Consider the following 17,782-nt stretch of genomic DNA (forward strand, 5'->3'; position numbering starts at 1 on the left):
AGTACTATGTAATACTGAGCACATCCCACACGCACGCCCACACTCACTCACACACGCACGCACGCATGCAGGCACACACACACACACACACACACACACACACACACACACACACACACACACACACACACACACACACACACACACACACACACACACACACGCACACACACACACACACACACACACACACACACACACACACACACACACACACACACATATGCACGCATCCACGCCGACACACAGACACACACATACACTCTACACCTATCGACAGGGGACGGCATACAATTTAGAGGGCTAAATTCCCATGTTTTCTACACACTCAACAACATCTGTGGGCTTTAGTCGAGAATCTCTCTCTCTCTCTCTGCAGTGGTCAAACTGGTGGGATGAAGTGTTATGAGACAGTGTGCTACGGAACAGCAGGAAGTCAAACTGAAAGGTAAACAGGTTTTAACAGTCCAGCTGCTTCTGAAATGGGAGTCTACTTATAAATCTCTGGCACAAGCACACACACACTACACACACTAACACACACTAACACACTACACACACTAACACACACCAAAACACATTAACACACTACACACACTACACACACTACCACACACTAACACACACCAACATACATTAACACACTACACACACTAACACACACTATACACACTAACATACATTAACACACTACACACACTACACACACTAACACACTAACATACATTAACACACTACACACACTACACACACTACACACACTAACACACTAACATACATTAACACACTACACACACTACACACACTACACACACTAACACACTAACATACATTAACACACTACACACACTAACACACACTAACACACACTAACACACACTACACACACTAACACACACCAACACACACTACACACACTAACATACATTAACACACTACACACACTACACACACTACACACACTAACATACATTAACACACACTAACACATTAACACACTACACACACTAACACATTAACACACTACACACACTACACACACTAACACACACTACACACACTAACACACACTACACACACTAACATACATTAACACACTACACACACTAACATACATTAACACACTACACACACTACACACACTAACACACTAACATACATGAACACACTACACACACTACACACACTACACACACTAACACACATTAACACACTACACACACTACACACACTATACACACTAACACACACTACACACACTAACACACACTAACACACACTACACACACTACACACACTAACACACACTAACACACTCTAACATACATTAACATACATTAACACACACTAACACACACTACACACACTACACACACTAACATACATTAACACACACTACACACATTAACACACATTACACACACTAACATACATTAACACACACTAACACATTAACACACTACACACACTACATTTACATTTACATTTAAGTCATTTAGCAGACGCTCTTATCCAGAGCGACTTACAAATTGGTGCATTCACCTTATGATATCCAGTGGAACAACCACTTTACAATAGTGCATCTAACACTACACACACTAACATACATTAACACACACTAACACACACTACACACCCTAACACACACTACACACCCTAACACACACTACACACACCACACACACTAACACACACTAACATACATTAACACACACTAACACACACTACACACACCACACACACTACACACACTAACATACACTACCGTTCAAAAGTTTGGGGTCACTTAGAAATGTCCTTGTTTTTGAAAGAAAAGCACTTTTTTTTTGTTCATTAAAATAACATCAAATTGATCAGAAATACAATATAGACATTGTTAATGTTGTAAATGACTATTGTAGCTGGAAACTGCTGTTTTTTAATGGAATATCTACATAGGTGTACAGAGGCCCATTATCAGCAACCATCACTCCTGTGTTCCAATGGCACGTTGTGTTAGCTAATCCAAGTTTATCACTTTAAAAAGGCTAATTGATCATTAGAAAACCATTTTGCAATTATGTTAGCACAGCTGAAAACTGTTGTTCTGATTAAAGAAGCAATAAAACTGGCCTTTAGACTAGTCCAGTATCTGGAGCATCAGCATTTGTGGGTTCCATTACAGGTTCAAAATGGCCAGAAACAAAGACCTTTCTTCTGAAACTCATCAGTCTATTCTTGTTCTGAGAAATGAAGGCTTTCCATGTGAGAAATTGCCAAGAAACTGAAGATCTCGCACAATGCTGTGTACTACTCCCTTCACAGAACAGCGCAAACTGGCTCTAACCAGAATAGAAACAGGAGTGGGAGGCCCAGGTGCACAACTGAGCAAGAGGACAAGTACATTAGAGTGTCTAGTTTGAGAAACATACACCTCACAAGTGCTCAACTGGCAGCTTCATTAAATAATACCCGCAAAACACCAGTCTCAACGTCAACAGTGAAGAGGCGACTCCGGGATGCTGGCCTTCTAGGCAGAGTTGCAAAGAAAAAAACATATCTCAGACTGGCCAATAAAAAGACAAGATTAAGATGGGCAAAATAACACAGACACTGGGACAGAGGAACTCTGTCTAGAAGGCCATATTCCATAAAAAAACAGCTGCTTCCAGCTACAATAGTCATTTACAATATTAACAATGTCTACACAGTATTTCTGATCAATTTGATGTTATTTTAATGGACAAAACATTTGCTTTTCTTTCAAAAACAAGGACATTTCTAAGTGACCCCAAACTTTTGAACGGTAGTGTACATTAACACACACTGACACACTACACACCCTAACAAACGCACACACACTGCACACCCTAACACACTCTAACATACATTAACATACATTATCACACACTAACACACTACACACCCTAACACACTCTAACATACATTAACATACATTATCACACACTAACACAGTACACACCCTAACAAATGCACACACACTACACACCCTAACACACTCTAACATACATTAACATACATTAACACACACTAACACAGTACACACCCTAACAAACGCACACCCACTACACACCCTAACACACACTACACACCCTAACACACACTACACACCCTAACACACACTACACACATTAACACACCCTAACATACATTAACACAGATTAGCACACCCTAACACACAGCTAGTGTAGTAGTGGTGACCACTCAAAAGAAGAGAAGACATACAGTAGTTAGTAATTGATCAGAAATATGTAGACATTGTTAATGTTGTAAATGAAAAGCAGCTGCCCTCCATGTAAGAGGAGGGGGAGGAGGAGGAGGAGGGGAGAGGAGGACAAGGAGGGGAGAGGAGGAGGAGGAGGAGGAGGAGGAGGGGGAGAGGAGATCAGAGGAGGGGAGGAGGGGAAAGGAGGAGGAGGAGGGGAGAGGAGGAGAAGGGGGAGAGGAGATCAGAGGAGGGGGAGGAGGGGAAAGGAGGAGGAGGAGGGGAGAGGGGGAGGAGGAGGGGAGAGGAGGAGGAGGAGGGGGAAAATGAGGAGGAGGAGAAAGAGGAGGAGGAGGAGAAGGAGAAGGAGAAGGAGGGGGAGGAGGACGGGGAGAGGAGATCGGTGGAGGGGGAGGAGGGGGAGAAGGAGGAGGAGGGGGAGAGGAGGAGGAGAAGGAAGAGGGGGAGAGGAGGAGGAGGAGGAGGAGCAGGAGGAGGAGGAGGGGGAGGAGCATCTTCAGCCTTGGAATTAAATGATGTAAGAAATGTCCATGTTGTACTGTGGTGCTCTATGCCAAATACTATGTAATACTGCACACACACAGCTAGTGTAGTAGTGGTGACGCCTCAAAAGAAGATAAGTAAAGACATACGTATGTAGGAGGAGGGAGAGGAGGAGGAGGAGAGGAGGGGGAGGAGGAGGAGGCGAAGGAGAGGAGGAGAGGAGGGGGAGGAGGAGGGGAGGGGGAGGAGGAGAGGAGGAGGTGGTGGAGAGGAGAGGAGGAGGGAAGGAGAAGGAGGGGAGGAGGAGGGGTGAGGGAGGAGGAGAGAAGGGGAAGGAGGGGAGGGAGAGGGGGTAGTGGAGAGGAGAGGAGGAGGGAAGGAGAAGGAGGGGAGGAGGAGGGGTGAGGGAGGAGGAGAGAAGGGGAAGGAGGGGAGGGGGAGGGGGTAGTGGAGAGGAGAGGAGGAGGGAAGGAGAAGGAGGGGAGGAGGAGGGGTGAGGGAGGAGGAGAGAAGGGGAAGGAGGGGAGGGGGAGGAGGGAGGAGGAGAGAAGGGGAAGGAGGGGAGGAGGAGGGGGTAGTGGAGAGGAGAGGAGGGGGTAGTGGAGAGGAAGGGAGGAGGAACATCTTCAGCCTTGGAATTAGATGATGTAAGAAATGGGCATGTTGTACTGTGGTGCTCTATGCCAAATACTATGTAATACTACACACACACACACACACACACACACACACACACACACACACACACACACACACACACACACACACACACACACACACACACACACACAGAGAGAGAGAGAGAGAGAAAAAATGACATGATGTGTTGTCTGTACTAGTTTGCTCTCAGTCTTCGTGTGTGACAGCGGTGTGTGAGGGTAGAAGTGGAGGTGGTGGGGATTGTAAGGAGGGACAAGATCAGATTTGCTTTATTGTCCATTAACTCAGACAGAACAGAAATGTGTCTTTATACACAACCCAAACCCCTGACACCCACAGAGAGCGCGGCTGGAAGCAACAGGGCCGCGCACCTGGAGCAATTAAACGTTGTTAATTGCCATAACGGCAGGCATTGGTATTTAGGATAATGCCAGCATCTTTCCACACCAGAGTTTCTCGTCTGGGCTGGGATTCGAACCGGCAAATCATGGTTGCTGGCCTGCTACCACAATATGTTTCCACATACAACTGCAACAGTTGAATGGGGAAAAAACTAAAATGTTCTCATTATTGGGTATTCATCTCTCAGTCTTAGTCTGTTTCTCTCTCGTCCCCCTCTCTCTTCCCCTCTGTCTCTCCTTCTCTCTCTCCCACTCTCTGCTTCTCTCTCTTTCCCCTCTCTCCCCCTCTCTCCCACTGTCTGCTTCTCTCTCTTCCCCCCTCTCCCCCTCTCTCCCCCTCTCTCCCACTCTCTGCTTCTCTCTCTTCCCCCTCTCTCTCATCCCCCTCTCTCTCCCCCTCTCTCCCACTCTCTGCTTCTCTCTCTTCCCCCCCTCTCTCCCCCTCTCTCCCACTCTCTGCTTCTCTCTCTTCCCCCTCTCTCTCATCCCCCTCTCTCTCCCCCTCTCTCCCACTCTCTCCCACTCTCTGCTTCTCTCTCTTCCCCCTCTGTCTCATCCCCCTCTCTCTCCCCCTCTGCTTCTCTCTCTCATCCCTCTCTCTCCCCCTCTCTCCCACTCTCTGCTTCTCTCTCTTCCCCCTCTCTCTCCCCCTCTCTCTCTAGCAGAGCAAAAATCTTCCAAGAATCATTTAATTATTTGCGGCAAACAGTTCAATATAACAGGCAGGAATGAGTACGTAATGGTTTAATGGTTCAATGGTTTAATGGTTTAATTGTATTTTTGTATTGGGTGTATGTACTCACGGCCTGTATACAGTATGTATGTAGGTCCAGAAAGAAATATCCGTTGTTTTTGTTATTTTAGTTTTACTCTGCCTGCAAACACGCTGGATGATTCAGAATCCAATGAAGAGCTTGAATTGATTCATTGACATAGAGAGATACAAGCTCAAAGAAACATGGCAAAGGTTTCAGAGGATTCAAACTCTGTTTAGGAAAACAATCAACAAAACCAACACAATCAACAAAACAAACCCAAAGCCAAGTCGGCCAAGCAGTGTCAACGATGGCACCAAATACCATCCCCAAGCCCCAAGAGGGCACACGTGGAGAGTGGGGAGAGGTTCACGGATATGGATGTTGACTTGTTGAAATCCATCAATGAAAGGCTTGCCAAACTTGATATCTTGGATATATTACGAGAGGACATCAATGCATTACGTGCCAGTCTACAATTCAGCCAACGTCAGATTGATGATCTGAGGAAAGGGAACAAGGAGCTGAAAGGTACTGTAGACTCTATTTGCTGGCAAAGTGGTGCAAAGGGAGAACAAACAACTTAAAGAAACCTTGCTTGGATGTACAGTGTCGATCAATGTGGGACAATCTCATCTTCTCAGGGGTACCGGAGGATGACAACAGCAGAGGCTGTGAGGACATAGTCCGAGACTTTATGTCAACTCAGCTGAAACTGCCCACTGATGTTGTGAGTAATGTCACTTTCTCCAGAGTCCATAGAATGGGTAAGGCCCCTGGGAATAGGCCACGACGGGCTGTTATTGCATGTTTTGAACATTTTAAGCAAAAGGAAATGGCGAAGAGCAGGGGCAGAGAACTCTGAGACACTACTTCCCCACGGAGATCAATGAAAGGAGACAAAAAAACGGAATCCCATCATGAAAGAGAAGCGTTGCCTGAACCAACAAGGCCTCATTTCATTGGTGATGAATAAACTTTACATAAACTGGCAACTGTATCAGGACTCTAGAGTAACTCCCTGGCTATTTGAATCCAACTGTATCAGGACTCTAGAGTAACTCCCTGGCTATTTGAAATCAACTGTATCAGGACTCTAGAGTAACTCCCTGGCTATTTGAATCCAACTGTATCAGGACTCTAGAGTAACTCCCTGGCTATTTGAAATCAACTGTATCAGGACTCTAGAGTAACTCCCTGGCTATTTGAAATCAACTGTATCAGGACTCTAGAGTAACTCCCTGGCTATTTGAATCCAACTGTATCAGGACTCTAGAGTAACTCCCTGGCTATTTGAAATCAACTGTATCAGGACTCTAGAGTAACTCCCTGGCTATTTGAATCCAACTGTATCAGGACTCTAGAGTAACTCCCTGGCTATTTGAAATCAACTGTATCAGGACTCTAGAGTAACTCCCTGGCTATTTGAATCCAACTGTATCAGGACTCTAGAGTAACTCCCTGGCTATTTGAATCCAACAGTATCAGGACTCTAGAGTAACTCCCTGGCTATTTGAATCCAACAGTATCAGGACTCTAGAGTAACTCCCTGGCTATTTGAACACAACAGTATTAGGACTCTAGAGTAACTCCCTGGCTATTTGAATCCAACAGTATCAGGACTCTAGAGTAACTCCCTGGCTATTTGAATCCAATGTTCAAACCTGAGTTTGTGTGCTGTAGTGTATCATGACACCTTCAACTATAACGAATACATTCTCTATTGATCTTCACTTGACAAGGAAAGGGTTGCATATAGCTCAGGTTAATGTATGTAGCCTTCCTAACAAAATACATGAGGCTTTTAATTTGGTCAACATAAATAATATTCATATTTTAGCTTTAACCGAAACACATTTGGATGCATCTGTTAATGAGGGACAAATGAACATTGATGGATATAGTCTATTTAGAAGGGACAGTAATAGGAATGGTGGGGGTGTAGCATTATACATTCAGAATTGTCACGATCATTTTGAAGAATGGACCAAGGCGTGTGTTAGGTTCCACATATTTATTACCGTGAAACTTCAACTGAAAAACAATAAACATACAACGAACGTAAAGCACAACGCGCACATCAGCACTCCACAAAACAATATCCCACAAATGCAGGTGGGAGAAAGGGCTTCCTAAATATGATCCCCAATTAGAGGCAACGATTACCAGCTGCCTCTAATTGGGAACCATACAAAAACACCAACATAGAAAATATAAACTAGAACACCCCCTAGTCACGCCCTGACCTACTACACCATAGAGAACCAAGGGCTCTCTATGGTCAGGGCGTGACAAGAATCATATACCTTTTAAGAGGAGGGATGACCTTAATGTATGTCAAATAGAGGCATTATGGGCTCAAGTACATCTGCCTCACATCTTCTCAGGGATACCGGAGGATGACAACAGCAAAATCATTTACCTCACCAGGCAGCCATATTGGTAGGATGTGTGTATAGACCTCCTAGCTCTAAGGTGTCCTATCTGGATGACTTATGACCTGGGTTTGACCAGGCCACAGATAGTAACAGAGATGTATTTATCTTGAGTGATTTTAATACAAATTGGAAGGATCATAAAAATTCAAATATAACTAAATTGATGAGATATGCCTGAGAACTGTGGTTTGAAACAAATGGTTAATGACACTACTAGATCATCAACTAAGTTGGGTCATCGTTCAGACACGTGCATTGATCTGATCTCCTGTAGTATAAAATTACAATGCTTAAAGGATATATCAAGAAAAGTGGGCTGGACAGACCATATAATATTGTAGCCATAAGCATGAACACTACGTTTCCAAAGAAACCACAAAGGATTGTGGTCAAGAGAAATTATAAAACATTTAGTCATGAGCAATTTCATAATGATTTGGCTGCTGTACCTGGCAGATGATTTATCTTGAGAATGATTTAAATCATGCTACAGAAGGTTTTATTGATTTGCTGACTGAGGTAATGGACCATCATGCCCCAGTAAGAAAGAGTACAGTGGCAAAAGTCTTAGCAGCCAAATCTTAACAAGAAATTGATGAACAGAATTATAGAACACTGCGTAAGTATGCCGTTAAAATAAATCGCAAGAAAAAAAAACTTTATTTCACAACAAATCTTTTATTGATTGTAAAAAATGTATGGAATACAGTGAAGGGCTTACTTGGTTAATCTATGTCATAATGCCCATCTAGTGTTGAGGTTGACGGGAGAACAATTGCAAAACCAGCTGATGTTGCCAATCATTGTGCTGAAATTTTTACAACGAAATGTAATTGATTGAGAGATGATAGAAACACCCATTCTTCCAAACAAGCTATGGTCCAATGGATTGATGATCATGTAATGGGAAAAAAATATATATTTTTGTCTACCATTGGTGTCAGTACAGGAGGTGTTAAACCTATTGAAGTCATTACCCGATGGTAAATCTACAGGTTATGATCTCATGGAGAAAAAAATGTACTTCGCTATGCTGCTTCCTCAGATTGCAGCTCCACTGAAAAACATATTTAATTGGTCACTGGAAAAGGGGAAATGTCCAAATGCATGGAAGCATGTGTCCAATCCCAAAATAACCCATTACTCCAGCCAATAGTCGACCAAGTAGTCTCCTCCCTTCACTTAGTAATATATTTGAAGGTATTGTGACAAGACAAATATGGTAGTATATGGAAAAGAATGATCTGATCACAGCCAGTCAGCATGCTTATCACAAAAAACATTTCACTTCGACTGCATTGGTTGACATGACTGACCAGTGTCTCTGCTATGGACAATGGCAGGTTTGTGGATGTATTATTTTTGTGCAACATTTGATTTAGTGGATCATGAAATTATTTTGACCTAATTATTGCATTATGGGTTCAAAGAGGGAGCATTGTATTGGGTACAGTCATATCTAATTGACAGGAAACAGTCCACCTATGTCATGGGTCGTTTTCATCCCTTCATGCTTTAAACTGTGGAATACCACAGGGCATATGCCTTGGGCCGCTTCTTTACTTAATATATACCAACAATCTTCCTTATGCCTTTTCTGAATATCAAGCTACTACATTCGCAGTTGATACTACAATTTATACAGCAAGACAATCAGTTCCACAGGTACAGCAAGCTTCACAAGTAGATCAGGGAGTGGGTTTGCCGGAACAAATTTGTTTTGAACGGCAAGAAAACCAAGGTTATTTTGGTATGTTCCACCAGGAAAAGGCCAACACAGCATGGGATACAATTAAGTATGGGGGGAGTAAAAATGTATGAAGTTGCAGATACCAGACTACTAGGGGTGCAGCTAGACAACCGCTTATCATGGTCATCTCAAATAACTCATATATGTATATATAAAAAAAGCATGCTCAGAAGGATAGCTAAATATTTACTGGGAAAGATTATTTAGCAAACAACCCAAACATGAATTTTGAGTCAGGTGATCTATTGTTCTGTGGTCTGGGGAAATGCAACAGCAAGTTCAATTAAATTAGGAGGCTGCAGATTGAACAGAACAAAGCAGCAAGTGCTGTTTTAAGGTGGAGATATGATTATTCTGTTGTAGTCATGCACAATGCTCTTGGGTGGTCATTAATCAACAAGATAATTGAAAAAACATGCTCAATTTATTTCACAATGTACACCATTAAAACAGCCAAACTCCTTCCACAACAGTATCCAGTTGGTAAGAGACAGACGTTCAGTCAATACTAGGAATAGATTGTCCACCATCTATGTGTTATCCTAACAGAAAAGAGAAATAGGCAATACGACATTTCAATTCAGAGCAATAAAGAAATGGAATAATGTATCTGAGAAACCCAGAAACCTTTCAATATATACATTCAAACAGTACTTTAGAACCATTTAAATATACTAAATTCTCAGGTTTTGCAGGACTATGGCAGATGAAGGAACCACTCTATTTTGTCAGAATTATTTATCTTGTCAATATGTCAGTTGTTTGTAACAGTGTGTTATATGTGAAAATGTGATTGTATAATAAATTGTATTTTAATGTTTAAGGGCTCTTGGAAGATTAGTCCTAATGAGGACTAAGAGAGATCCTAATAAAATAAAACAAAATAATCTCCTTCTCACTCTCCCCCATCTCCCCCATCTCTCCCCATCTCTCGCTTACTCTCTCTCTATGTGTGTGTGTGTGTGTGTGTGTGTTTGTGTGTGTGTGTGTGTGTGTGTATGTGTGTGTGTGTGTGTGTGTGTGTGTGTGTGTGTGTGTGTGTGTGTGTGTGTGTGTAGTATTACATAATATTTGACATAAAGCTCCTCAGTAGCCCTACAACATGACCATTTCTTGAATTACTAAATTCACAGTTAAAAATGCTGAAATTAAAAATGAATTACTTAATTTTAACAAATAATAAATGTATTCTTCTGTTTTTTTTCTTCTGATTTGCATTAGTTGTATTTCTTCACACAGGAAGCTAATTGTCAACAGGTAGTGCTGGCACCTTCTCATAAAAGAAAGACAAGTAAATATGTCAGAAATCTGTTATTTAGAGCTGAATGTACTGGAGGAGACATAACTAGACTCGTGCGCCCAAGCCGCTCTTGATATATTGGTGCGTAAAAATACCACTATAACTGATTGTTGCCGAAGTAAGGAGGACTTTCAAACCCACCTGAATCACTATCTTCAATACGACAGGAGACACGATGGTGGTGCATATCTTCTCCCGGTGGGGTCCATGATACTTCTGTCCCATGGTGAAAAGCATCGGAGAGGCCAGGAGGAACGAAGCCACCCACATCCCGCTGATCAGCTTCTTGGTGCGGCTGCAGGACATGATGCTCTTCGCCTTGAAAGGGTGGCATATCGCCATATAACGCTCGACGCTGAGGCTGGCGATGTTGAACGCCGTGGCATACGAGCAGGCATCCCGAATGAAATAGTAGCCTTTACAAACAACTCCTCCGAACGCCCAAGGATGATGGACCCAGATGAAATTATAGAGCTCGACGGGCATGCTGAGGACGAGTATTAGCAGGTCGGAGACGGCGAGACTGGACAGGTGGTAGTGGACAGTGCTTTGGATATTCTGGAGGGACTTCTTGGTCACCAGGGTGTATAGCGTCACGGAGTTCCCTAAGCAGCCGACCGCAAAGAGCGCGATATAGATCCCGGTGACCAGGACCTTGGAGTAGATGTTAGTGTTGACGTCCAATGAGTCCTCCTGATCGAGGTCCGATCCGTTGTCAAACAGAGAGTAGTTCTCCAGACTCAGAGAGTAGTTGTTCCCCCGAGTCAGAAGTTTCTGCGCCAGCGCGCGTAACTCTAGAAAGTCGCGCCCCGTTTGTGTGAAATTCAGCTCCATATTGTGTAATGTAAATAACCACTTTTTTTCTGCATCTGCAGAAAGACAGCACTATATTAAAATCCCGTTGAGAAAACACATGTAGTGTTTTCGCGTAAAAGCGGGAAGGGGAGAGTACCGGTTTGAGGCTAAGAGGAAAGTTGTGATGGTTTATATATCTGGTACAGGAGGAGGCGTGCTGGACTCGCAACCTTGAGCGATGACGGTAGTGCCATTCAGTGATTGGTGTTTTCTCTTTTTTATAATCCATTGATATTTAACTTTGAATACCTAAAATAGACTCAATCTTCATAAACAGTGTCTTACCATTCCATGTAATAAAATGTATACATGGTATGTCTATAAATGATGACTGAAATATCTCGCTGGATGGATATATTTGAATGACTGAATGAAAAAGAGAATGATGGTTCCACGAAATGAGTGCCTTTTGTATCGCTTTGATAAGTAAACATTGTGCACCAATATTGCATTTTAAAAGCCTGTTATATTAAATGAAGTTCCCTTTAATATAGACCACATGGAGAATTCAATAAATAAATGTTATTTATATGAATAAATGCTTGCTAATGCTCCAAAATTCAGCATTTTGATGTGCCCCTTCTGTCAACCCTTTAAAAAAGATATATATTTATTTAACTAGTCAAGTCAGTTAAGAACAAATTCTTATTTACAACAACTGCCTACCACAGCCAAACCCAGACAACGCTGAGCCAATTGTGCGCTGCCCTATGGGACTCCCAATCACAGCCGGCTGTGATGGAGCCTGGGTTTGAACCAGGTACTGTAGTGACACCTCTTGCACTGAAATTTAGTGTCTTAGGCCACTACGCCACTCAGAAACTATGCATCACATCTAGGAATTCACTTTGTCCTAAAAGGTCTAAAATGGTCACCATCGTTGTAAAGTCCTAGTTATTTTGTTGCTTTGACAAAGTAGTTTCTGAACATTATTATTTGTATCATGTGATTAGTGATTAATTTATATCCGTCCCTCATTTTATAGGTCACCCCTGTTATGTGAACTGAACTCTTGTTTTAATATAGTGAAACTATTCCTTTAAAAAAATTAAAATAATTAAAACGCAACATTGAACATCTACTAGTCAAATCATAGTGTAAAAGCAGGTTAGCTGGTTCTAGTCTTTCGGACCATTTCTGGGGTTCTGTGGTGGGAAACTGACTACGTAGACTAGAGCATAACACACTGCTTGTGCCAGATTCTCTCTCTCACCCTGGGATGGCTCACATCCTCATTCTTATACACCACAAAGGTGCCTCTGGGAGACACACACACACACACACACACACACACACACACACACACACACACAAACACCCTTTCCCCATAGTGTGTATCGAGGTTAAAAGTAAAAACTCTTCCAAAGCTGTAAACCGTAAACAACAGATTGAATTAAACATTGCACAGAGTGAGACGCCCAGTGCTAATGACCCAAACTCAATGGACAGAATCGAATGTCGCTGTAGGACAGCCTCTGAAAGGTAATGGGACTTTAATGTTCTATGTATTGCTGCTGCTGCTGAGCCCACTGAGGCTGCCAAGTCTGACGTTACACACAGTTAATCCCCTCGGGACGTTACACACAGTTAATCCCCTCGGGACGTTACACACAGTTAATCACCTCGGGACGTTACACACAGTTAATCACCTCGGGACGTTACACACAGTTAATCACCTCGGGACGTTACACACAGTTAATCACCTCGGGACGTTACACACAGTTAATCACCTCGGGACGTTACACACAGTTAATCACCTCGGGACGTTACACACAGTTAATCACCTCGGGACGTTACACACAGTTAATCACCTCGGGACGTTACACACAGTTAATCACCTCGGGACGTTACACACAGTTAATCACCTCAGGACGTTACACACAGTTAATCACCTCAGGACGTTACACACAGTTAATCACCTCAGGACGTTACACACAGTTAATCACCTGAGGATGTTACACACAGTTAATCACCTCAGGACGTTACACACAGTTAATCACCTCAGGACACACAGAAAATGTTACACACAGTTAATCACCTCAGGTCGTTACACACAGTTAATCACCTCAGGCATATCTCCACAAGTTATGTTTGTGATACAGTTCATTCTTTAATAATTCTCAGAATCCATCCGTGTTTATGCGAAGCCTCAGTGAGACATATTGTTTGATCAAAAGCAGTAGCTTTGTGCTGTAGCTGGCTCACCACGCTGAGGGATGGACGCTTGGTGTGACTTTCAACATTGATACATTTGTCAAACAGAAGTTATCATTATATGTCAATGGGAGGATTCTTATTTTCTCTGTGCCTGAGGGCACCACTGTAAACTGTCTGATGTGGGGATTCTGTCTGTCTGTCTGTCTGTCTGTCTGTCTGTCTGTCTGTCTGTCTGTCTGTCTGTCTGTCTGTCTGTCTGTCTGTCTGTCTGTCTGTCTGTCTGTCTGTCTATTTCACTGGCTGTCCTCAGACCAGGCTAATCAAATGGCCTGGCTATGCTGGAGGGCTGCTCCACTCTGTCTGCAGGCCTGTCCCAGTCGTCACACACCCACCTATATGAGCCTCTCAGAGCCTCTCAGAGCCCTAGCAGCTACTCCTGGCTCAAAGCTTTTGTGTTTGAGAAAGAGACGTCAGATGATTCATTGTGTGGTAGTATAAGTATACATACGTGTGATGCAACACATTTTACCTTCACAATTTTATGTAGTATGCCAACATATGAACAATTATGAGTACACGTAAGGGCCCTCTGAAGAACAATACACAGAGAGGAATTGTCACAGTGAAACTTGACTTGGGATGACAGAGAAACATTTTGTTATTTCTCTCTGTTCATGTCGATGTAATGTTGATGGTTTGGATTTTTTATGTCACTGGAAAACAACAAGATTGAACCTCAGCTAGTACTACCATCCAATTGAAAGGTTTTCAGTTCACATCCGCCTCTCTTTCTATGAATTGCAATTGAAAGTATGTTTCAGACGTATAGGATAATTAACAGTGGACTGAGGCAAGGTGGATGAATGTTTACTCCCTTCTGAGAAGACCGGGAGATGTGTGGAGGAGTGCCAAAGGCTCTGGCCTCGGGCTGGGAGGTTAACACCACCTGCCTAGCCACAGAAATTCATTGTATATCTTAGACTCAGGAGGGGGGAGGGCTTGTCTGGGGGGAAAAAAGAGGGCAAAGTGAGGATGATATGGCGTGGGAACACCTTTTGTAACCTGCATCCTGACGGGGGAAGTCTGGGTAAAAGCACGAGGAGGTGTTTAGAGCCTTCATATTTTGTGGACCCCAGCAGAACAGTATCGCAAATGGAAATTCAGCTTTATTGCAAGAAGACATTTTGAGAGAAACCAGAAGGACGATTTCTCCAACTATAATGTTTCATAGTTTATAATCATGTAATTAAAACGTTAAAGCCATCGACTTTGTTATCTGTAGTTAAAAAAAGGCATGATAACGTAATACATATTACATGATAACTCAAAATAACATGGACTGTGTGGTCATTTATTTGTATTTTTTACAAAGCGATTAATTAAATAACATTTATTCCAGCTCCTGAAAGACAATGGATCGCAGAATCACATTGCTTGGTAAAACTGGAGTGGGGAAGAGTTCCTCAGGGAACTTGGTCAAGAAATGTTTAAATATGATTATTCTTCCTCATCTGTTACCAAAGATGGTTCAGTAGGGACTGCTATCGCTGTGTAAAATGGGCTGTTTCCCAGTGTGTACACGTCAGTGAGAATATCTTTAATGATACGATGTAGAGGCTCGGTATTGAAAAGTCAGAATAAAAACAGAGCTTGTCGGCTCTGGAAGGTCATGGATCTTTACACATTCTAATAGCCCCTAACACTTAGTCTATTGGCTTCATGTTTTTATTACTCTTCACTGATTTTCAATAGGATGGAAAGAAGGGGGAAAAACTGGAACAATGGTTGCAGAAGATGTTGTTTATGGTGACTAAAGATAAACACTCCTGTTTCCTGTTGTACCTGTTTTGCAAAATGTGACATTTAAAATATAACTCTGAATGAATATGGAAGTCTGTTCTGATTGACTTCTCAATTACTTTTAAATTCAATCCTGCCCGTTGTCTTTCTTTTGTTTTCTGTGATCGAATAACATTTTCTGTAGACCATTTCAGTGAGACAGGACATTTTAATAAGACAGCTTGCTTTTGTTATGATAATGGGGTGTTCAGATTACAGTACATGTAAGGGGTGCGTACTGGCGGCAGAGAAGTCAGATGCAGGAGAGCAAAAACTGTGTTTCCAAACGGCGCAGTTTAATAATAAAAACCACCGGAAAACAGAACAATCAATAAATGGGTACAAAACCCTACGCACACCAGACATAACGTGCACAAACACTTACAACAAACAATACCGGACAAGGACATGGAGGGAACAGAGGGTTAAATACACAACATGTAATTGATGGAATTGGAACCAGGTGTGTGGGAAGACAAGACAAAACAAATGGAAAATGAAAGTTGGATCGGCGATGGCTAGAAGACCAGTGACGTCGACCGCCGAACGTCGCCCGAACAAGGAGAGGGACCGACTTCGGAGGAAGTTGTGACAGTACATGCAATGATTATCAGATAACAACAGCTACAATTTTAACATGAATGGTACATTAAAAAAAAGTTATTTCAGAGATAATTTCTGTCATTGCTGATGTCGTCTGAATTTGTGAGTTTCTGTATTTATATAATATTGTGTCTATAAGGTGTTTCTGTATGTTACCAGCCTTCCCCTGTGGCCTCTCCTTAGTGCAATGCCTCTCCAATTCAACCCTGCATATCCACAGCACTTGCAGCTATTCTATCCACTCTCAGAAAAAAAGGGTACAGTATTGTTCCCTGGGTTACAAAAATATGCAATTACACATCATTTACCTTCAGAGGTACACATATGATGTCACATTTTAGGGTACATGTGCGGATAATCCAGTATAATGGTAAAAGTTTGTACCCAACATTTTTTTTTTAATAAAAAAAGGTACAATCATCTCAACACTCTCAAAGAAAAGGGGTACAGTGAAGGTGCATTTCTGTTTCTCAGGGTACAAATTTGTTTTGTGTATTCTCAAGTCTCTCACTATTGATTCTTGATGGTGCTGATCTGTACCTTTGCTTAGCAGAAAGCTACACATTGACATTATATTGAAGAAAGGTATACACACTAGATGACCACACCTGCTCGTCAAACATCTCATTTTAAAATCATGTGCATTGATATGGAGTTGATCCCCCCCTTTGCTGCTTTAACAGCCTCATTTACATTTACGTCATTTAGCAGACGCTCTTATCCAGAGCGACTTACAAATTGGTGCATTCACCTTATGATATCCAGTGGAACAACCACTTTACAATAGTAAATCTATATATTTTTTTGGGGGGGGGGGTTAATCCTATCCCAGGTATTCCTTAAAGAGGTGGGGTTTCAGGTGTCTACGGAAGGTGGTGATTGACTCCGCTGTCCTGGCGTCGTGAGGGAGCTTGTTCCACCATAGGGGTGCCAGAGCAGCGAACAGTTTTGACTGGGCTGAGCGGGAACTGTGCTTCTGCAGAGGTAGGGAGGCCAGCAGGCCAGAGGTGGATGAACGCAGTGCCCTTGTTTGGGTGTAGGGCCTGATCAAAGCCTGAAGGTACGGAGGTGCCGTTCACTCTTCTGGGAAGGCTTTACACTATATGTTGGAACATTGCTGCGGGGACTTGCTTCCATTCAGCCACAAGAGCGTTAGTGAGGTTGAGCAATGAGGTTGGGCATTTAGGCCTGGCTCGCAGTCGGCGTTCCAATTTATTCCAAAGGTGTTCAATGGGGTTGAGGTCAGGGCTTTGTGCAGGCCAGTCAAGTTCTTCCACACCGATCTCGATAAACCATTTCTGTGTAGACCTTGCTT

The 17,782-nt window shown here is 42.7% G+C and overlaps 1 protein-coding gene across 1 annotated transcript in view; it reads right to left on the minus strand.

Moving 5' to 3' along the window:
• Nucleotides 1-11,954, minus strand: part of LOC115168769 (neurotensin receptor type 1-like) — a 56,621-nt gene extending 44,667 nt beyond the window's left edge. The window contains exon 1 of the mRNA XM_029724327.1: nt 11,155-11,954. Coding sequence (XP_029580187.1) covers nt 11,155-11,847 — 693 coding nt within the window. The 5' untranslated portion in view covers nt 11,848-11,954. The remainder of the gene's footprint in view (nt 1-11,154) is intronic.
• Nucleotides 11,955-17,782: the final 5,828 nt, after the last annotated feature.

The sequence above is a fragment of the Salmo trutta genome, chromosome 30 (assembly GCF_901001165.1).
Source record: "Salmo trutta chromosome 30, fSalTru1.1, whole genome shotgun sequence".
Classification (NCBI taxonomy): Eukaryota; Metazoa; Chordata; class Actinopteri; order Salmoniformes; family Salmonidae; genus Salmo; species Salmo trutta.